Below are 23397 nucleotides of genomic sequence, written 5' to 3'. Positions count from 1 at the left end.
TTGCAGTTGTAAATGAGAACTTGTTCTCAACTAGCCTACCTGGTTAAATAAAGGTAAAATAAAATAAAAAGATTTCCACTGGTCTAATGTCCATTGTGTTTCTTGGCCCAAGCAAGTCTCTTGTTCTTATTTGTTTCCTTTAGTAGTGGTTTCTTTGCAGCAATTCGACCATGAAGGCCTGATTCATGCAGTCTCCTCTGAACAGTTGAGATGTGTCTGTTACTTGAACTCTGTGAAGCATTTAATAAGGCTGCAATCTGAGGTGCAGTTAACTCTAATGAACTTATCCTCTGCAGCAGAGGTAACTCTCGGTCTTCCATTCCTGTGGTGGTTCTCATGAGAGCCCGTTTCATCATAGTGCTTGGTTGTTTTTGCGAGTGCATTTGAAGAAAGTTATTGAAATATTCCGTATTGACGGACTGTCGTTTCTCTTTGCTTATTTGAGCTGATCTTGCCATAATATGGACTTGGTCTTTTACTAAATAGAGCTATCTTCTGTATACCCCCCTACCTTGTCACAACACAACTGATTGGCTCAAACGCATTAACAAGGAAAGAAATTCCACAAATTAACTTTTTAACAAGGCACACCTGTTAATTGAAATGCATTCCAGGTGACTACCTCATGTAACTGGTTGAGAGAATGCCAAAGATCAAGGCAAAGGGTGGCTACTTTGAAGAATCTAAAATATATTTTGATTTGTTTAACAATTTTTTGGTTACTACATGATACCATATGTGTTATTTCATAGTTTTAATGTCTAATGAGTAGGTGTGTCCAAACTTTTGACTGGTACTGTATATTTTGTTGTCATACAGTATGTTGTGTTGTTTTTGTGCAAATACTCTTGCAAAAATAGTGTTGTAACCGATGATAATATTTGAAAATATTTTCATTCAAATCAGAGTCATTTCTTTGTTACAAAAATCATAGCATTAAGTCAATCTGTCATTAGATAGTGTTTGGAAACTACTGTGATTATAATTGTTTTAACAGGAATGACACAGAGAAGCGTATTGCAAAGCGTAAAACCTAACACATACAGCAAGTGTAATTAAAATGTCTACATTTCTAGAACAACATTTTACATGAAAAGACTCCTTCAACTCCTCAATCCACAAAGCTCAACGAAACACAATGGAAATGAACAGCGTGACAGTCAGGAGGAACAAAAACACCATGGTAACAAGACAACAACATATTATAAGCTACAGCAATTATTGCGATATGTGTTCTGACACAAAGGCAGAGGACACTGGGGGCCCCGAGTGGCCCCGGAACAAGTCTGTCACCAGCGGCATGGGGGCTGCATGGCTCCCCTCCCTTGGTCCCTGGGGGTCAAAGTTCACTGTGTATGCCCCGCTGCCTCAGCGCCGGCTGACAGGACACGGGAGTCTGAAGCTCCATGACGTACTGGCATTTGCTGGGCTCCTTTACCGATCTCAAGGCTGTCTCTGTCCCACATATCAACATGACCTAGAAAAACAAACGAGGAGGCAGATAGTCACGGAGAAGAAGTGAATAGAAGAGAGACATTGAGTCAAGAGGCTTGTCGTGTGCCTCTCGTAAAGGACTGTGCGGACGCCACAGGAGAAGCACCGGATACGTGGCATTGCTGCTGTGTATTTTAAGAAGCATTACATTTGTGTCTCTTTATTTGTAGTTGTTGTTATAGAATTACTGTTGTGATACTGTGGTAGAATAAGAGGAACTAATGATCAAATTAGGCCCAACACTTAAATTGCAGTTCAGAATTATTTATTTCGACAACACACACAAATTACGGTAACACTTTACTCGACACCCAGCGTCATAACACGTTACGACACGGTCATAACCACACCATAATATCCCATAACAGCTGACATAGCCTGTTATAACATGGTCATAACACTGTCATGACCCATATATTAACACCTGTTGTAACATGTATTGTGTTATTTTATAACTGGTTATTACACCTACATAAGAGTGTCAAAACCCACAAAACCTACCACACGAGGCAGAACCTTCCATGACACCATAGACTAGGTGTCAACAGTGTGTCCATGTTGTAGTTTCTGAAATGTACCATAGTAAATGACAGTACTAATGTTTTGCTCGCGATAGGTTTCATTACTGACCCACCGTCACGCCATAGTGATTTAGGACTTCTAACCTCTTTTATACATTGTGTGTTTGAGCTACAGACTACAGAGTCGTACCGTTGGATTCGTCTATTTTCCTCTGCATTAGTCTACAGTAACAGGGGGAGGGGGGGGCGCTAGAGTGGTATTTGTGAAACAAACGGGGGGGGGGGGAATTAAAAACAAAAACACCCGTAGAGTCTGAACGGTTTGAGCTACACACTATTAAAAACCATCTAAGAAAAGCAGAGACTTTCACGGACACGTTCTATGACCTCACAAGCTACAGAAGAGTTATTCATGGAAGGGGTTCTTCCCAGGGCATAGTGTCTATAATACTGGAAGGGGTTCTTCTACATAGAAGACCATAGTAAATCCCAGGTCATAGTGTCTATAATACTGTAAGGGCTTCTTATACATAGAAGACCATAGTAAATCCCAGGTCATAGTGTCTATAATACTGTAAGGGTTAATCTACATAGAAGACCATAGTAAATCCCAGGTCATAGTGTCTATAATACTGTAAGGGTTAATCTACATAGAAGACCATAGTAAATCCCAGGTCATAGTGTCTATAATACTGTAAGGGCTTCTTATACATAGAAGACCATAGTAAATCCCAGGTCATAGTGTCTATAATACTGTAAGGGTTAATCTACATAGAAGACCATAGTAAATCCCAGGTCATAGTGTCTATAATACTGTAAGGGTTAATCTACATAGAAGATCATAGTAAATCCCAGGTCATAGTGTCTATAATACTGTAAGGGGTTCTTCTACATAGAAGACCATAGTAAATCCCAGGACATAGTGTCTATAATACTGGAAGAGGTTGTCTAGGGGGTGTACTAGGGGTTGTCTAGGGGGTGTACTAGGTTGTCTAGGGGTTGTCTAGGGGTTGTCTAGGGGTTGTCTAGGGGTTGTACTAGGTTGTCTAGGGGTTGTCTAGGGGTTGTCTAGGGGTTGTCTAGGGGGTGTACTAGGTTGTCTAGGGGTTGTCTAGGGGTTGTCTAGGGGTTGTCTAGGGGGTGTACTAGGTTGTCTAGGGGTTGTCTAGGGGTTGTCTAGGGGTTGTCTAGGGGGTGTACTAGGTTGTCTAGGGGTTGTCTAGGGTTGTCTAGGGGTTGTCTAGGGGTTGTACTAGGTTGTCTAGGGGTTGTCTAGGGGTTGTCTAGGGGTTGTCTAGGGGGTGTACTAGGTTGTCTAGGGGTTGTCTAGGGGGTGTACTAGGGGTTGTCTAGGGGGTGTACTAGGTTGTCTAGGGGTTGTCTAGGGGTTGTCTAGGGGTTGTCTAGGGGGTGTACTAGGTTGTCTAGGGGTTGTCTAGGGGTTGTCTAGGGGTTGTCTAGGGGGTGTACTAGGTTGTCTAGGGGTTGTCTAGGGGTTGTCTAGGGGTTGTCTAGGGGGTGTACTAGGTTGTCTAGGGGTTGTCTAGGGGTTGTCTAGGGGTTGTCTAGGGGGTGTACTAGGTTGTCTAGGGGTTGTCTAGGGGTTGTCTAGGGGTTGTCTAGGGGGTGTACTAGGTTGTCTAGGGGTTGTCTAGGGGTTGTCTAGGGGTTGTCTAGGGGGTGTACTAGGGGTTGTCTAGGGGTTGTCTAGGGGTTGTCTAGGGGGTGTACTAGGTTGTCTAGGGGTTGTCTAGGGGGTGTACTAGGGGTTGTCTAGGGGTTGTCTAGGGGTTGTCTAGGGGGTGTACTAGGGGTTGTCTAGGGGGTGTACTAGGGGTTGTCTAGGGGTTGTCTAGGGGTTGTCTAGGGGTTGTCTAGGGGGTGGTCTAGGGGTTGTCTAGGGGGTGTACTAGGTTGTCTAGGGGGTGTACTAGGGGTTGTCTAGGGGGTGTACTAGGTTGTCTAGGGGGTGTACTAGGGGTTGTCTAGGGGGTGTACTAGGGGTTGTCTAGGGGGTGTACTAGGGGTTGTCTAGGGGTTGTCTAGGGGTTGTCTAGGGGTTGTCTAGGGGTTGTCTAGGGGGTGTACTAGGGGTTGTCTAGGGGGTGTACTAGGGATTGTCTAGGGGGTGTACTAGGGGTTGTCTAAGTGTTGTCTAGGGGTTGTACTAGGGGTTGTCTAGGGGTTGTCTAGGGGGTGTACTAGGTTGTCTAGGGGTTGTCTAGGGGTTGTCTAGGGGTTGTCTAGGGGGTGTACTAGGTTGTCTAGGGGTTGTCTAGGGGTTGTCTAGGGGTTGTCTAGGGGGTGTACTAGGTTGTCTAGGGGTTGTCTAGGGGTTGTCTAGGGGTTGTCTAGGGGGTGTACTAGGTTGTCTAGGGGTTGTCTAGGGGTTGTCTAGGGGGTGTACTAGGGGTTGTCTAGGGGTTGTCTAGGGGTTGTCTAGGGGGTGTACTAGGTTGTCTAGGGGTTGTCTAGGGGGTGTACTAGGGGTTGTCTAGGGGTTGTCTAGGGGTTGTCTAGGGGGTGTACTAGGGGTTGTCTAGGGGGTGTACTAGGGGTTGTCTAGGGGTTGTCTAGGGGTTGTCTAGGGGTTGTCTAGGGGGTGGTCTAGGGGTTGTCTAGGGGGTGTACTAGGTTGTCTAGGGGGTGTACTAGGGGTTGTCTAGGGGGTGTACTAGGTTGTCTAGGGGGTGTACTAGGGGTTGTCTAGGGGGTGTACTAGGGGTTGTCTAGGGGGTGTACTAGGGGTTGTCTAGGGGTTGTCTAGGGGTTGTCTAGGGGTTGTCTAGGGGTTGTCTAGGGGGTGTACTAGGGGTTGTCTAGGGGGTGTACTAGGGATTGTCTAGGGGGTGTACTAGGGGTTGTCTAAGTGTTGTCTAGGGGTTGTACTAGGGGTTGTCTAGGGGTTGTCTAGGGGGTGTACTAGGGGTTGTCTAGGGGTTGTCTAGGGGGTGTACTAGGTTGTCTAGGGGGTGTACTAGGGGTTGTCTAGGGGTTGACTAGGGGTTGTCTAAGTGTTGTCTAGGGGTTGTCTAAGTGTTGTCCAGGGGGTGTACTAGGGGTTGTCTAGGGGGTGTACTAGGTTGTCTAGGGGGTGTACTAGGGGTTGTCTAGGGGTTGACTAGGGGTTGTCTAAGTGTTGTCTAGGGGTTGTCTAAGTGTTGTCCAGGGGGTGTACTAGGGGTTGTCTAGGGGGTGTACTAGGGGTTGTCTAGGGGGTGTACTAGGGGTTGTATTAGGGGGTGTCTAGGGGGTGTATTAGGGGTTGTCTAGGGGTTGTCTAGGGGGTGTACTAGGTTGTCTAGGGGGTGTACTAGGGGTTGTCTAGGGGTTGTCTAAGTGTTGTCTAGGGGTTGTCTAAATGTTGTCCAGGGGGTGTACTAGGGGTTGTCTAGGGGGTGTACTAGGGGTTGTCTAGGGGGTGTACTAGGGGTTGTATTAGGGGGTGTCTAGGGGGTGTACTAGGGGTTGTATTAGGGGTTGTCTAGGGGTTGTCTAGGGGGTGTACTAGGTTGTCTAGGGGGTGTACTAGGGGTTGTCTAGGGGGTGTACTAGGTTGTCTAGGGGTTGTCTAGGGGGTGTACTAGGTTGTCTAGGGGTTGTCTAGGGGGTGTACTAGGGGTTGTCTAGGGGTTGTCTAGGGGTTGTCTAGGGGGTGTACTAGGGGTTGTCTAGGGGGTGTACTAGGGGTTGTCTAGGGGTTGTCTAGGGGTTGTCTAGGGGTTGTCTAGGGGGTGTACTAGGTTGTCTAGGGGTTGTCTAGGGGGTGTACTAGGGGTTGTCTAGGGGTTGTCTAGGGGTTGTCTAGGGGGTGTCTAGGGGGTGTACTAGGGGTTGTCTAGGGGGTGTACTAGGGGTTGTCTAGGGGTTGTCTAGGGGTTGTCTAGGGGGTGTACTAGGGGGTGTACTAGGGGTTGTCTAGGGGGTGTACTAGGTTGTCTAGGGGGTGTACTAGGGGTTGTCTAGGGGGTGTACTAGGTTGTCTAGGGGGTGTACTAGGGGTTGTCTAGGGGGTGTACTAGGTTGTCTAGGGGGTGTACTAGGGGTTGTCTAGGGGGTGTACTAGGGGTTGTCTAGGGGTTGTCTAGGGGGTGTACTAGGGGTTGTCTAGGGGGTGTACTAGGGGTTGTCTAGGGGGTGTACTAGGGGTTGTCTAAGTGTTGTCTAGGGGTTGTACTAGGGGTTGTCTAGGGGTTGTCTAGGGGGTGTACTAGGGGTTGTCTAGGGGTTGTCTAGGGGGTGTACTAGGTTGTCTAGGGGGTGTACTAGGGGTTGTCTAGGGGTTGACTAGGGGTTGTCTAAGTGTTGTCTAGGGGTTGTCTAAGTATTTTCCAGGGGGTGTACTAGGGGTTGTCTAGGGGGTGTACTAGGTTGTCTAGGGGGTGTACTAGGGGTTGTCTAGGGGTTGACTAGGGGTTGTCTAAGTGTTGTCTAGGGGTTGTCTAAGTGTTGTCCAGGGGGTGTACTAGGGGTTGTCTAGGGGGGTGTACTAGGGGTTGTCTAGGGGGTGTACTAAGGGTTGTATTAGGGGGTGTCTAGGGGGTGTATTAGGGGTTGTCTAGGGGTTGTCTAGGGGGTGTACTAGGTTGTCTAGGGGGTGTACTAGGAGTTGTCTAGGGGTTGTCTAAGTGTTGTCTAGGGGTTGTCTAAGTGTTGTCCAGGGGGTGTACTAGGGGTTGTCTAGGGGGTGTACTAGGGGTTGTCTAGGGGGTGTACTAGGGGTTGTATTAGGGGGTGTCTAGGGGGTGTATTAGGGGTTGTCTAGGGGTTGTCTAGGGGGTGTACTAGGTTGTCTAGGGGGTGTACTAGGGGTTGTCTAGGGGTTGACTAGGGGTTGTCTAAGTGTTGTCTAGGGGTTGTCTAGGGGTTGTCTAGGGGGTGTACTAGGTTGTCTAGGGGTTGTCTAGGGGGTGTACTAGGGGTTGTCTAGGGGTTGTCTAGGGGTTGTCTAGGGGGTGTCTAGGGGGTGTACTAGGGGTTGTCTAGGGGGTGTACTAGGGGTTGTCTAGGGGTTGTCTAGGGGTTGTCTAGGGGGTGTACTAGGGGGTGTACTAGGGGTTGTCTAGGGGGTGTACTAGGTTGTCTAGGGGGTGTACTAGGGGTTGTCTAGGGGGTGTACTAGGTTGTCTAGGGGGTGTACTAGGGGTTGTCTAGGGGGTGTACTAGGTTGTCTAGGGGGTGTACTAGGGGTTGTCTAGGGGGTGTACTAGGGGTTGTCTAGGGGTTGTCTAGGGGGTGTACTAGGGGTTGTCTAGGGGGTGTACTAGGGGTTGTCTAGGGGGTGTACTAGGGGTTGTCTAGGGGTTGTCTAGGGGGTGTACTAGGTTGTCTAGGGGGTGTACTAGGGGTTGTCTAGGGGTTGTCTAGGGGGTGTACTAGGTTGTCTAGGGGGTGTACTAGGGGTTGTCTAGGGGGTGTACTAGGGGTTGTATTAGGGGGTGTCTAGGGGGTGTATTAGGGGTTGTCTAGGGGTTGTCTAGGGGGTGTACTAGGTTGTCTAGGGGGTGTACTAGGAGTTGTCTAGGGGTTGTCTAAGTGTTGTCTAGGGGTTGTCTAAGTGTTGTCCAGGGGGTGTACTAGGGGTTGTCTAGGGGGTGTACTAGGGGTTGTCTAGGGGGTGTACTAGGGGTTGTATTAGGGGGTGTCTAGGGGGTGTATTAGGGGTTGTCTAGGGGTTGTCTAGGGGGTGTACTAGGTTGTCTAGGGGGTGTACTAGGGGTTGTCTAGGGGTTGACTAGGGGTTGTCTAAGTGTTGTCTAGGGGGTGTACTAGGGGTTGTATTAGGGGGTGTACTAGGGGTTGTCTAGGGGGTGTACTAGGGGTTGTCTAGGGGGTGTACTAGGGGTTGTATTAGGGGGTGTCTAGGGGGAGTATTAGGGGTTGTCTAGGGGTTGTCTAGGGGGTGTCTAGGGGTTGTTTAGGGGGAGTATTAGGGGTTGTCTAGGGGTTGTTTAGGGGTTGTCTAAGTGTTGTTTAGGGGTTGTCTAGGGGGTGTCTAGGGGTTGTTTAGGGGTTGTCTAAGTGTTGTCTAGGGGGTGTATTAGGGGTTGTTTAGGGGTTGTCTAAGTGTTGTTTAGGGGTTGTCTAGGGGGTGTACTAGGGGGTGTCTAGGGGTTGTTTAGGGGTTGTCTAGGGGGTGTCTAAGTGTTGTCTAGGGGTTGTTTAGGGGTTGTCTAAGTGTTGTCTAGGGGGTGTATTAGGGGTTGTTTAGGGGTTGTCTAAGTGTTGTTTAGGGGTTGTCTAGGGGGTGTACTAGGGGGCGTCTAGGGGTTGTTTAGGGGTTGTCTAAGTGTTGTCTAGGGGTTGTCTAAGTGTTGTCCAGGGGGTGTACTAGGGGTTGTCTAAGTGTTGTCTAGGGGGTGTATTAGGGGTTGTCTAGGGGGTATACTAGGGGTTGTCTAGGGGGTGTACTAGGTTGTCTAGGGGGTGTACTAGGGGTTGTCTAAGTGTTGTCTAGGGGGTGTACTAGGGGTTGTCTAGGGGGTGTACTAGGGGTTGTCTAGGGGGTGTACTAGGGGTTGTCTAGGGGGTGTACTAGGTTGTCTAGGGGGTGTACTAGGGGTTGTCTAGGGGGTGTACTAGGGGTTGTCTAAGTGTTGTCTAGGGGTTGTCTAAGTGTTGTCTAGGGGTTGTATTAGGGGTTGTCTAGGGGTTGTCTAGGGGGTGTACTAGGGGTTGTCTAGGGGTTGTCTAGGGGGTGTACTAGGGGGTGTCTAAGTGTTGTCTAGGGGTTGTCTAAGTGTTGTCTAGGGGTTGTATTAGGGGTTGTCTAGGGGGTGTACTAGGGGGTGTACTAGGGGTTGTCTAGGGGTTGTCTAGGGGTTGTATTAGGGGTTGTCTAGGGGTTGTCTAGGGGTTGTCTAGGGGGTGTACTAGGGGTTGTCTAGGGGTTGTCTAGGGGTTGTCTAGGGGGTGTACTAGGGGTTGTCTAAGTGTTGTCTAGGGGTTGTCTAAGTGTTGTCTAAGTGTTGTCTAGGGGGTGTACTAATTAGCTCAGTGCTTCCAGATACCTTTTCACACATCCATTTCACAAACGTTCAGAATTGGGGCTATTTATATATATATATATATATATATAGGCTATAGTGTAAATCTACAATATATTCCAGTTAGAGACCAAATCCACGGTTCATAACACACATATTAGCCCTAGCCTTTTGAATCTAATTAATAAACACGAAGTCCGACTCACCCTTTCAGTGTTGGAGTGTCTTTTTAACAGGCACACCGCACGGGTCCCTTTGGCTTTGAATTAGTTTCATATCCTGCATTGAAACAATGCCGTCCACTGCCCACATTACCATTCTCCCGCTAAGGGGTAGAGAAGCCTCTTTCACCGAGGTAAAAGAGCAAAGCCGGCTTCAGCATTTCAAATATAATGAGGGGCGACTTCTTCTAGCGGAGACTTCATTTATGCCGTATGCGCATGGTTTGGAAAAGGGAGTCATATCAAAGGAATTCAATTGAGGCTTTTCAAAGGGCCTCTGGATGGTAAGATCGTATATTTACAGATTATTGGAAACCATTTAAACTGTTGAAGGGGTTGGGGGGGACGCTGAAAAAATGAGATGATTAAACATGCTACATTTTTAATTGAACAAATTCCTGCGCACACATTCTGTGAGAGACGAGACATTGTGAACTCTGTGTGAGAGAGTATGAAATGACTGGAGACATTGTGAACTCTGTGAGAGAGAGAGAGTATGAAATGACTGGAGACGTTGTGAACTCTGTGAGAGAGAGAGTATGAAATGACTGGAGACGTTGTGAACTCTGTGAGAGAGAGAGTATGAAATGACTGGAGACATTGTGAACTCTGTGTGAGAGAGAGAGTATGAAATGACTGTAGACGTTGTGAACTCTGTGAGAGAGAGAGAGAGTATGAAATGACTGGAGACATTGTGAACTCTGTGTGAGAGAGAGTATGAAATGACTGGAGACATTGTGAACTCTGTGAGAGAGAGAGTATGAAATGACTGTAGACGTTGTGAACTCTGTGAGAGAGAGAGAGTATGAAATGACTGGAGACATTGTGAACTCTGTGAGAGAGAGAGTATGAAATGACTGGAGACGTTGTGAACTCAGAGAGAGAGAGTATGAAATGACTGGAGACATTGTGAACTCTGTGTGAGAGAGAGAGAGTATGAAATGACTGGAGACGTTGTGAACTCTGTGTGAGAGAGAGTATGAAATGACTGGAGACGTTGTGAACTCAGAGAGAGAGAGTATGAAATGACTGGAGACGTTGTGAACTCTGTGAGAGAGAGAGAGAGTATGAAATGACTGGAGACGTTGTGAACTCTGTGTGAGAGAGAGTATGAAATGACTGGAGACATTGTGAACTCTGTGAGAGAGAGAGAGTATGAAATGACTGTAGACGTTGTGAACTCTGTGAGAGAGAGAGAGTATGAAATGACTGGAGACATTGTGAACTCTGTGAGAGAGAGAGTATGAAATGACTGGAGACGTTGTGAACTCAGAGAGAGAGAGTATGAAATGACTAGAGACATTGTGAACTCTGTGTGAGAGAGAGTATGAAATGACTGGAGACGTTGTGAACTCTGTGAGAGAGAGAGAGTATGAAATGACTGGAGACGTTGTGAACTCTGTGAGAGAGAGAGAGTATGAAATGACTGGAGACATTGTGAACTCTGTGAGAGAGAGAGTATGAAATGACTGGAGATGTTGTGAACTCAGAGAGAGAGAGTATGAAATGACTGGAAACATTGTGAACTCTGTGAGAGAGAGAGAGTATGAAATGACTGGAGACATTGTGAACTCTGTGAGAGAGAGAGAGTATGAAATGACTGGAGACATTGTGAACTCTGTGAGAGAGAGAGTATGAAATGACTGGAGACGTTGTGAACTCAGTGAGAGAGAGTATGAAATGACTGGAGACATTGTGAACTCTGTGAGAGAGAGAGAGTATGAACTGACTGGAAACATTGTGAACTCTGTGAGAGAGAGAGAGTATGAAATGACTGGAGACATTGTGAACTCTGTGAGAGAGAGAGAGTATGAAATGACTGGAGACATTGTGAACTCTGTGTGAGAGAGAGTATGAAATGACTGGAGACATTGTGAACTCTGTGAGAGAGAGTATGAAATGACTGGAGACATTGTGAACTCTGTGAGAGAGAGAGAGTATGAAATGACTGGAGACGTTGTGAACTCTGTGTGAGAGAGAGAGTATGAAATGACTGGAGACGTTGTGAACTCTGTGAGAGAGAGAGAGTATGAAATGACTGGAGACATTGTGAACTCTGTGAGAGAGAGAGTATGAAATGACTGGAGACGTTGTGAACTCTGTGTGAGAGAGAGTATGAAATGACTGGAGACATTGTGAACTCTGTGAGAGAGAGAGTATGAAATGACTGGAGACGTTGTGAACTCAGAGAGAGAGAGTATGAAATGACTGGAGACATTGTGAACTCTGTGTGAGAGAGAGTATGAAATGACTGGAGACGTTGTGAACTCTGTGAGAGAGAGAGAGTATGAAATGACTGGAGACGTTGTGAACTCTGTGAGAGAGAGAGAGTATGAAATGACTGGAGACATTGTGAACTCTGTGAGAGAGAGAGTATGAAATGACTGGAGACGTTGTGAACTCAGAGAGAGAGAGTATGAAATGACTGGAGACATTGTGAACTCTGTGAGAGAGAGTATGAAATGACTGGAGACATTGTGAACTCTGTGTGAGAGAGAGTATGAAATGACTGGAGACATTGTGAACTCTGTGAGAGAGAGAGAGTATGAAATGACTGGAGACATTGTGAACTCTGTGAGAGAGAGAGAGTATGAAATGACTGGAGACATTGTGAACTCTGTGAGAGAGAGAGTATGAAATGACTGGAGACGTTGTGAACTCAGAGAGAGAGAGAGTATGAAATGACTGGAAACATTGTGAACTCTGTGAGAGAGAGAGAGTATGAAATGACTGGAGACATTGTGAACTCAGTGAGAGAGAAAGAGAGTATGAAATGACTGGAGACGTTGTGAACTCAGAGAGAGAGAGTATGAAATGACTGGAGACATTGTGAACTCTGTGAGAGAGAGAGAGTATGAAATGACTGGAGATGTTGTGAACTCTGTGAGAGAGAGAGTATGAAATGACTGGAGACATTGTGAACTCTGTGAGAGAGAGAGAGTATGAAATGACTGGAGACGTTGTGAACTCTGTGTGAGAGAGAGAGTATGAAATGACTGGAGACATTGTGAACTCTGTGTGAGAGAGAGTATGAAATGACTGGAGACGTTGTGAACTCAGAGAGAGAGAGTATGAAATGACTGGAGACATTGTGAACTCTGTGAGAGAGAGAGTATGAAATGACTGGAGACGTTGTGAACTCTGTGTGAGAGAGAGAGTATGAAATGACTGGAGACATTGTGAACTCAGACAGAGAGAGAGTATGAAATGACTGGAGACGTTGTGAACTCAGAGAGAGAGAGTATGAAATGACTGGAGACATTGTGAACTCTGTGAGAGAGAGAGTATGAAATGACTGGAGACATTGTGAACTCTGTGTGAGAGAGAGAGTATGAAATGACTGGAGACGTTGTGAACTCAGACAGAGAGAGAGTATGAAATGACTGGAGACGTTGTGAACTCAGTGAGAGAGAGAGTATGAAATGACTGGAAACTGGACGGACAGAGAAAAGTAGGTGGAGAGTACGTCTGCTTCCCTTCCGTAAATACTGTCTTCAGCCATGTTTTTGTTTAACTTTTTATGGGACTTCAGAAATCAGGTGGATTCATAAAGTGTCTTTCTACTAGTGAATAGTGTACAACGATAACATGAGGATGAACATGGCATCTATCGCTGTCTGTCTGCCTATCCGTGTCTTCCTACCTCTTTGCCTGCCTGTCTGTCTGTCTGTGTCTTCCTACCTCTTTGTCTGTCTGTCTTTCTGCCTGTCTGTGTCTTCCTACCTCTTTGTCTGTCTGTCTGTCTGTCTGCCTGTCTGTGTCTTCCTACCTCTTTGTCTGTCTGCCTGCATGTCTGTCTGTCTGTGTCTTCCTACCTCTTTGTCTGTCTGCCTGTCTGTCTGTCTGTCTGTGTCTTCCTACCTCTTTGTCTGTCTGTCTGTCTGTCTGTCTGTCTGTCTGTCTGTCTGTCTGTCTGTCTGTCTGTCTGTCTGTCTGTCTGTCTGTCTGTCTGTCTGTCTGTCTGTCTGTCTGTCTGTCTGTCTGTCTGTCTGTCTGTCTGTCTGTCTGTCTGTCTCTCATGCTCTCTGTTTCTGTGCCCATTAGTGTGGTGTTACTGTACTGTAATGTACCTACCATGGTGTTCCTGGTAGGGCCTTGCCAGCAGGGCTCTCCACTCTCATACCTCATCTGGCAATACTGGTTCTCTGGCGACCCCGCCCATGACCCCCACTTCCTGAAACAGACAGACAGAAAAGGAGAGAGAGCAAATATAAACTCAATATAAATATTGAGACAAAATGTTGACATCACTTAGCACCAGGTCGACTAACTGGGCAAAACAAAAGTCTAGCGGAGGTGGCTGCAGTGCCTTCTGCTAGTCCCTGGCGCCTGGCGCTATCTCTCTCTGTCTCTCCTCTCTCTCTGTCTCTCCTCCGACAAACAATATGAATGACCATTTGTGTGAGTTAATTCTCTGTACCGTTCTGCACAGGGAGGGAGAACAGTAATACTGAACCAGATCCCGTGCGATGGCGAATAAATATATAAATATATTTCACCTTTATTTAACCAGGTAGGCTAGTTGAGAACAAGTTCTCATTTACACCTGCGACCTGGTCAAGATAAAGCATAGCAGTGTGACACAATAGTAAATAGTGAACCTCAATGCCTCAGTATGGTTAGAGTGACAGGGTTGTGATTCCAGTCTGTTTCTGAATAGGCCTACTGTGTTAAAAGGGCAATCAGCAGTTGAAACAATAACGAGTTCTCGGGTAAAAAGCAGAGGGACGGTGCTGGAGAAAATGTAACCACCCTCAAATTCATAGACAAGAGCTCAAGGACTGATCATCCACGATATCAAATGTATAGTTTTAATAACCATGTTTTGAGGCTATACAGCGTTTTGTTTACAAACATTGGCCTAGAACAAGCTTATATGTTGGGTTCTGATTGGGGGCGACGGTTGAACTAAGCTCATGAGGCATTTATACATTACATTAATCACGAATCAATGGGTACATATAATTCATTTATTAATCCAAAATGGATTGCCCCTTTTAAGAGTAAGTCGCTTTGGACAAAAGAGACCATATATACAAACATATGATTGTGTATCATCTCAGAAGATTATTTTAGACATCGAACAGCACGAGTAATATTAAATGTCAGACCTTGCTGTAAATAATGAGGGATAAATATAGAGAGAAACACAAACACACTGGGTCCACTTCCAGGACTCATATCTGTCTAATAACTCTCATCTGTCCTCACAGACAACAAGCCCATTCTATGACTGTTAAACATTCTTTAACCTTGTCCAGATTGAGCGACACGGACAGCGAGTCCTATCTTAAGGTCCCTGAGTCCACTAGCTCATTTTCCCGGCATCCATGTCTCTATGCCTCCACGTCTCCATGTCTCCACGTCTCCATGCCTCCACGTCTCCATGTCTCCATGTCTCCACGTCTCCATGCCTCCACGTCTCCATGTCTCCACGTCTCCATGTCTCCACGTCTCCACGTCTCTATGCCTCCACGTCTCCATGTCTCCACGTCTCCATGCCTCCATGTCTCTATGTCTCCACGTCTCTATGCCTCCACGTCTCCATGTCTCCACGTCTCCATGCCTCCACGTCTCCATGTCTCTATGTCTCCACGTCTCCATGTCTCCATGTCTCTATGCCTCCATGTCTCCACGTCTCCATGTCTCCACGTCTCCATGTCTCTATGCCTCCACGTCTCTATGTCTCCATGTCTCCACGTCTCCATGTCTCTATGCCTCCACGTCTCCATGTCTCCATGTCTCCACGTCTCCATGTCTCTATGCCTCCACGTCTCCATGTCTCCACGTCTCCATGTCTCTATGCCTCCACGTCTCTATGTCTCCACATCTCCATGTCTCTATGCCTCCACGTCTCTATGTCTCTATGTCTCCACGTCTCCATGTCTCTATGCCTCCACGTCTCCACGTCTCCATGTCTCTATGCCTCCACGTCTCCACGTCTCTATGCCTCCACGTCTCCATGTCTCTATGCCTCCACGTCTCTATGTCTCTATGCCTCCACGTCTCCATGTCTCTATGCCTCCACGTCTCCATGTCTCTATGCCTCCACGTCTCCATGTCTCTATGCCTCCACGTCTCCATGTCTCCACGTCTCCATGCCTCCATGTCTCTATGCCTCCATGTCTCCATGTCTCTATGCCTCCACGTCTCCATGTCTCTATGTCTCCACGTCTCCATGTCTCCATGCTCCATGTCTCTATGCCTCCACGTCTCCATGTCTCTATGCCTCCACGTCTCCATGTCTCCATGCCTCCATGTCTCTATGCCTCCACGTCTCCATGTCTCTATGTCTCCACGTCTCTATGCCTCCACGTCTCCATGTCTCTATGCCTCCACGTCTCCATGTCTCCACGTCTCCATGTCTCTATGTCTCCACGTCTCTATGCCTCCACGTCTCCATGTCTCTATGCCTCCACGTCTCCATGTCTCTATGCCTCCACGTCTCCATGTCTCCACGTCTCTATGCCTCCACGTCTCCATGTCTCTATGCCTCCACGTCTCCATGTCTCTATGCCTCCACGTCTCCATGTCTCCACGTCTCTATGCCTCCACGTCTCCATGTCTCTATGCCTCCACGTCTCCATGTCTCTATGCCTCCACGTCTCCACGTCTCCATGTCTCCACGTCTCTATGTCTCCACGTCTCCACGTCTCTATGTCTCCACGTCTCTATGCCTCCACGCCTCCACGTCTCCATGTCTCTATGCCTCCACGTCTCCATGTCTCCACGTCTCCATGTCTCCACGTCTCTATGCCTCCACGTCTCCACGTCTCTATGCCTCCACGTCTCCATGTCTCCATGTCTCTATGCCTCCACGTCTCTATGTCTCTATGTCTCCATGTCTCCATGCCACCATGTCTCTATGTCTCCATGCCACCATGTCTCCATGTCTCTATGTCTCCACGTCTCCATGTCTCTATGCCTCCATGTCTCCATGCCACCATGTCTCTATGCCTCCATGTCACCATGTCTCTATGCCTCCATGCCACCATGTCACCATGTCTCCATGCCACCATGTCTCCATGCCACCATGTCTCCATGCCACCATGTCTCCATGACTCCACGTCTCCATGACTCCACGTCTCCATGTCTCCATGCCACCATGTCTCTATGCCTCCATGCCACCATGTCTCTATGCCTCCACGTCTCCATGCCACCATGTGTCTATGCCTCCATGTCACCATGCCTCCATGTCACCATGTGTCTATGCCCCCATGTGTCTATGCCACCATGTCTCCATGCCACCATGTGTCTATGCCTCCATGTCACCATGCCACTATGCCTCCATGTCACCATGCCACCATGTGTCTATGCCTCCATGCCACCATTGTCTATGCCTCCATGTGTCTATGCCACCATGTCTCCATGCCACCATGTCTCCATGCCACTATGTCTCCATGCCACCATGTCTCCATGCCACCATGTCTCAATGCCACCATGTCTCCATGCCACCATGTCTCCATGCCACCATGTCTCCATGCCACCATGTCTCCATGCCACCATGCCACCATGTCTCCATGCCACCATGTCACCATGTGTCTATGCCTCCATGCCACCATGTCTCCATGCCACCATGTCTCCATGCCACCATGTCTCCATGCCATCATGTCTCCATGCCTCCATATCTCCATGCCACCATGTCTCCATGCCACCATCTCTCCATGCCACCATGTCTCCATGCCTCCATGTCTCCATGCCACCATGTCTCCATGCCACCATGTCTCCATGCCATCATGTCTCCATGCCACCATGTCTCCATGCCTCCATATATCCATGACACCATGTCTCCATGCCATCATGTATCCATGCCACCATGTCTCCATGCCACCATGTCTCCATGCCTCCATATCTCCATGCCACCATGTCTCCATGCCACCATGTCTCCATGCCATCATGTCTCCATGCCACCATGTCTCCATATCTCCATGCCACCATGTCTCCATGCCACCATGTCTCCATGCCACCATGTCTCCATGCCACCATGTCTCCATGCCATCATGTCTCCATGCCACCATGTCTCCATGCCATCATGTCTCCATGTCACCATGTCTCCATGCCACCATGTCTCCATGCCACCATGTCTCAATGTCTCCATGCCACCATGTCTCCATGCCGCCATGCCTCCATGCCATCATGTCTCCATGCCACCATGTCTCCATGCCACCATGTCTCCATGCCACCATGTCTCCATGCCTCCATGTCTCCATGCCACCATGTCTCCATGCCACCATGTCTCCATGTCTCCATGCCACCATGTCTCCATGCCCCCATGTCTCCATGCCTCCATGTCTCCATGTCTCCATGCCATCATGTCTCCATGCCATCATGTCTCCATGCCACCATGTCTCCATGCCACCATGTCTCCATGTCTCCATGCCACCATGTCTCCATGCCTCCATGCCACCATGTCTCCATGTCTCCATGCCACCATGTCTCCATGCCATCATGTCTCCATGCCACCATGTCTCCATGCCACCATGTCTCCATGCCATCATGTCTCCATACCTCCATGCCACCATGTCTCCATGCCATCATGTCTCCATGCCTCCATGCCACCATGTCTCCATGCCATCATGTCTCCATGTCTCCATGCCACTATGTCTCCATGCCACCATGTCTCAATGTCTCCATGCCACCATGTCTCAATGTCTCCATCCCACCATGTGTCTATGCCTCCATGGCTCAATGTCTCCATGCCACCATGTCTCCATGCCATCATGTCTCCATGTCTCCATGCCACTATGTCTCCATGCCACCATGTCTCAATGTCTCCATCCCACCATGTCTCAATGTCTCCATCCCACCATGTGTCTATGCCACCATGTCTCCATGCCACCATGTCTCCATGTCTCCATGCCACCATGTCTCCATGCCTCCATGTCACCATGCCACCATGCCACCATGTCTCCATGCCACCATGTCTCCATGCCACCATGTACCATGCCACCATGTCTCCATGTCTCCATGTCACCATGCCACCATGTCTCCATGCCACCATGTCTCCATGTCTCCATGCCACCATGTCTCTATGTCTCCATGCCACCATGTCTCCATGCCACCATGTCACCATGTCTCCATGTCTCCATGCCACCATGTCACCATGACTCCATGTCACCATGCCACCATGTCTCCATGCCACCATGTCTCCATGTCTCCATGTCTCCATGCCACCATGTCTCCATGCCACCATGTCTCCATGTCTCCATGTCTCCATGCCACCATGTCACCATGCCTCCATGCCACCATGTCTCCATGCCACCATGTCTCCATGTCTCCATGCCACCATGTCACCATGCCACCATGTCACCATGCCACCATGCCACCATGTCTCCATGCCACCATGTCTCCATGTCTCCATGCCACCATGTCACCATGCCACCATGTCTCCATGCCACCATGTCTCCATGCCACTATGACTCCATGTCACCATGACTCCATGTCTCCATGCCACCATGTCTCCATGCCACCACGCATGGCTTATTTAAGTTGTCTGAATGGGTCACACGGAGCCGCGTGGCCCTTTTCTTCTCCCCTTCTCCCCTGAACCTCAAATGGATTGCTGTCAGGACCAGGGGACACATGGGACAGAGAGAGTGTCAGGGGACAGAGAGAGTGTCAGGGCCAGGAGACAGAGAGAGTGTCAGGGGACAGAGAGAGTGTCAGGGCCAGGAGACAGAGAGAGTGTCAGGGCCAGGAGACAGAGAGAGTGTCAGGGCCAGGAGACAGAGAGAGTGTCAGGGCCAGGAGACAGAGAGAGTGTCAGGGGACAGAGAGAGTGTCAGGGCCAGGAGACAGAGAGAGTGTCAGGGCCAGGAGACAGAGAGAGTGTCAGGGCCAGGAGACAGAGAGAGTGTCAGGGCCAGGAGACAGAGAGAGTGTCAGGGCCAGGAGACAGAGAGAGTGTCAGGGCCAGGAGACAGAGAGAGTGTCAGGGCCAGGAGACAGAGAGAGTGTCAGGGGACAGAGACAGAGTCAGGGCCAGGAGAGAGAGCGTCAGGGCCAGGAGACATAGAGAGTGTCAGGGCCAGGAGACAGAGACAATGTCAGGGCCAGGAGACAGAGAGAGTGTCAGGGCCAGGAGACAGAGAGAGTGTCAGGGCCAGGAGACAGAGAGAGTGTCAGGGCCAGGAGACAGAGAGAGTGTCAGGGCCAGGAGACAGAGAGAGTGTCAGGGCCAGGAGACAGAGAGAGTGTCAGGGCCAGGAGACAGAGAAGAGAGAGTGTCAGGGCCAGGAGACAGAGAGAGTGTCAGGGGACAGAGACAGAGTCAGGGCCAGGAGAGAGAGCGTCAGGGCCAGGAGACATAGAGAGTGTCAGGGCCAGGAGACAGAGACAATGTCAGGGCCAGGAGACAGAGAGAGTGTCAGGGCCAGGAGACAGAGAGAGTGTCAGGGCCAGGAGACAGAGAGAGTGTCAGGGCCAGGAGACAGAGAGAGTGTCAGGGCCAGGAGACAGAGAGAGTGTCAGGGCCAGGAGACAGAGACAATGTCAGGGCCAGGAGACAGAGAGAGTGTCAGGACCAGGAGACAGAGAGAGTGTCAGGGCCAGGAGACAGAGAGAGTGTCAGGGCCAGGAGACAGAGAGAGTGTCAGGGGACAGAGACATAGAGAGTGCCAGGGGACAGAGACAGAGAGAGTGTCAGGGCCAGGAGACAGAGAGAGTGTCAGGGCCAGGAGACAGAGAGAGTGCCAGGGGACAGAGACAGAGAGAGTGTCAGGGCCAGGAGACAGAGAGAGCGTCAGGGGACAGAGACAGAGAGAGTGTCAGGGGACAGAGACATAGAGAGTGCCAGGGGACAGAGACATAGAGAGTGCCAGGGGACAGAGACATAGAGAGTGTCAGGGCCAGGAGACAGAGAGAGCGTCAGGGGACAGAGACATAGAGAGTGTCAGGGCCAGGAGACAGAGAGAGTGTCAGGGGACAGAGACAGAGAGAGTGTCAGGGGACAGAGACAGAGAGAGTGTCAGGGGACAGAGACAGAGAGAGTGTCAGGGGACAGAGACAGAGAGAGTGTCAGGGGACAGAGACAGAGAGAGTGTCAGGGGACAGAGGGGTCTAAGAGAGTGTCAGTGCTGGCCTCTTTCCACCAGTGTGATCCCTACTGTGCTCTCCCTTATGTCCCACCTCTCTCATCCCCCTGGTTCTGTCCCTTGCCTCGTCAGACCTCCATTCTCGCCTCTCTCAGTACTACCCGCGCCCCAGGAGGCAGGAGAGGCCCTGTCAATTAGGCCCCAGTTATCACGGACACTCGCGCTATAGACTCCAGTCATTTAGGGCTCACAGGAGTATCCGGATGGAGCCGTATTGACAAACCACTCCTTGTAATAATACCTGACAGTCTATTGACTGGCATGTTCTATGGAGCTATCATACATAGTGTGACATTCATCCACTGTGACGACCATGTCTCCTCTAAAGGGAACTCAATGTGTTATTTTCTTCTATATTATTCAATCTGTCATACAGGGAGAAATCGCTCTTAGCCGCGCACAATCTGTTCCTTTTTCGACCGCTTGACTTTTAAAAACGCTGGAGTACATATTGTTCCCAAATGTTTTACCTACCAGTTCCTCTATTACCTACCAGTTCCTCTGTTAATTACCTGTGACTCTGTTACATACCTGTTCCTCTGTTACATACCTGTTACTCTGTTACATACCTGTTCCTCTGTTAACTACCTGTTACTCTGTTACATACCTGTTACTCTGTTACCTACCTGTTTCTCTGTTACATACCTGTTACTCTGTTACATACCTGTTCCTCTGTTAACTACCTGTTACTCTGTTACATACCTGTTACTCTGTTAACTACCTGTTACTCTGTTACATACCTGTTCCTCTGTTAACTACCTGTTCCTCTGTTACCTACCTGTTTCTCTGTTACCTACCTGTTCCTCTGTTACCTACCTGTTCCTCTGTTACCTACCTGTTCCTCTGTTACCTACCTGTTTCTCTGTTACCTACCTGTGACTCTGTTACATACCTGTTACTCTGTTACCTACCTGTTACTCTGTTACCTACCAGTTCCTCTGTTACCTACCAGTTCCTCTGTTACCTACCAGTTTCTCTGTTACCTACCTGTTCCTCTGTTACCTACCTGTGACTCTGTTACATACCTGTTTCTCTGTTACCTACCTGTTCCTCTGTTAATTACCTGTGACTCTGTTACATACCTGTTCCTCTGTTAACTACCTGTTACTCTGTTACATACCTGTTACTCTGTTAACTACCTGTTACTCTGTTACATACCTGTTTCTCTGTTACCTACCTGTGACTCTGTTACATACCTGTTACTCTGTTACCTACCTGTTACTATGTTACCTACCTGTTACCTACCTGTTCCTCTGTTACCTACCTGTTTCTCTGTTACCTACCTGTGACTCTGTTACATACCTGTTCCTCTGTTACCTACCTGTTCCTCTGTTACCTACCTGTTACTCTGTTACCTACCAGTTCCTCTGTTACCTACCTGTTCCTCTGTTACCTACCTGTTACTCTGTTACCTACCTGTTACTCTGTTACCTACCTGTTACCTACCAGTTCCTCTGTTACCTACCTGTTACTCTGTTAACTACCTGTTACTCTGTTACCTACCAGTTCCTCTGTTACCTACCTGTTCCTCTGTTACCTACCTGTTACTCTGTTACCTACCTGTTACTCTGTTACCTACCTGTTACCTACCAGTTCCTCTGTTACCTACCTGTTACTCTGTTAACTACCTGTTACTCTGTTACCTACCTGTGACTCTGTTACATACCTGTTCCTCTGTTACCTACCTGTGACTCTGTTACCTACCTGTGACTCTGTTACCTACCTGTTCCTCTGTTACCTACCTGTGACTCTGTTACCTACCAGTTCCTCTGTTACCTACCAGTTCCTCTGTTACCTACCAGTTTCTCTGTTACCTACCTGTTACTCTGTTACCTACCAGTTACTCAGTTAACTACCTGTTACTCTGTTACCTACCAGTTACTCAGTTAACTACCTGTTACTCTGTTACCTACCAGTTACTCAGTTAACTACCTGTTACTCTGTTACCTACCAGTTACTCAGTTAACTACCTGTTACTCTGTTACCTACCTGTTCCTCTGTTACCTACCTGTTACTCTGTTACCTACCAGTTCCTCTGTTACCTACCTGTTACTATGTTACCTACCTGTTAACTACCTGTTCCTCTGTTACCTACCAGTTACTCAGTTAACTACCTGTTACTATGTTACCTACCTGTTAACTACCTGTTCCTCTGTTACCTACCTGTTCCTCTGTTACCTACCTGTTCCTCTGTTACCTACCTGTTCCTCTGTTACCTACCTGTTACTATGTTACCTACCTGTTCCTCTGTTACCTATCAGTTCCTCTGTTACCTACCTGTTCCTCTGTTACCTACCTGTTCCTCTGTTCCCTACCTGTTCCTCTGTTACCTACCTGTTCCTCTGTTACCTATCAGTTCCTCTGTTACCTACCAGTTCCTCTGTTACCTACCTGTTCCTCTGTTACCTACCTGTTCCTCTGTTACCTACCTGTTACCTACCTGTTCCTCTGTTACCTACCTGTTCCTCTGTTAACTACCTGTTACTCTGTTAACTACCTGTGACTCTGTTACCTACCAGTTCCTCTGTTACCTACCAGTTCCTCTGTTACCTACCTGTGACTCTGTTACCTACCAGTTCCTCTGTTACCTACCTGTTACTCTGTTACCTACCTGTCCCTCTGTTACCTACCTGTTCCTCTGTTACCTACCTGTTCCTCTGTTACCTACCTGTTTCTCTGTTACCTACCTGTTACTCTGTTACCTACCAGTTACTCAGTTAACTACCTGTTACTATGTTACCTACCTGTTAACTACCTGTTACTCTGTTACCTACCTGTTACTCTGTTACCTACCTGTTCCTCTGTTACCTACCTGTTCCTCTGTTACCTACCTGTTCCTCTGTTACCTACCTGTTACTATGTTACCTACCTGTTACCTACCTGTTACTATGTTACCTACCTGTTACCTACCAGTTCCTCTGTTACATACCTGTTACTCTGTTACCTACCAGTTCCTCTGTTACCTACCTGTTCCTCTGTTACCTACCTGTTTCTCTGTTACCTACCTGTGACTCTGTTACATACCTGTTACTCTGTTACCTACCTGTTACTCTGTTACCTACCAGTTCCTCTGTTACCTACC

At 48.4% G+C, this 23397-nt stretch overlaps 1 protein-coding gene across 1 annotated transcript in view; it reads right to left on the bottom strand.

Moving 5' to 3' along the window:
- Positions 1 to 860: 860 nt before the first annotated feature.
- The window catches only part of LOC120049548 (glucosidase 2 subunit beta-like), a 316045-nt gene continuing 293508 nt past the window's right edge, over positions 861 to 23397 (bottom strand). Inside the window, exons 14-15 of the mRNA XM_038995818.1 lie at positions 13297 to 13396; positions 861 to 1477 (exon numbers count right to left, since the gene is read on the bottom strand). Coding sequence (XP_038851746.1) covers positions 1340 to 1477; positions 13297 to 13396 — 238 coding nt within the window. The 3' untranslated portion in view covers positions 861 to 1339. The remainder of the gene's footprint in view (positions 1478 to 13296; positions 13397 to 23397) is intronic.

Source organism: Salvelinus namaycush, chromosome 6 (genome assembly GCF_016432855.1).
Source record: "Salvelinus namaycush isolate Seneca chromosome 6, SaNama_1.0, whole genome shotgun sequence".
NCBI classification, from domain to species: Eukaryota; Metazoa; Chordata; class Actinopteri; order Salmoniformes; family Salmonidae; genus Salvelinus; species Salvelinus namaycush.
The sequence above is the reverse complement of the archived record's forward strand: the minus strand, read 5'-3'. Positions and strand labels throughout refer to the sequence as shown.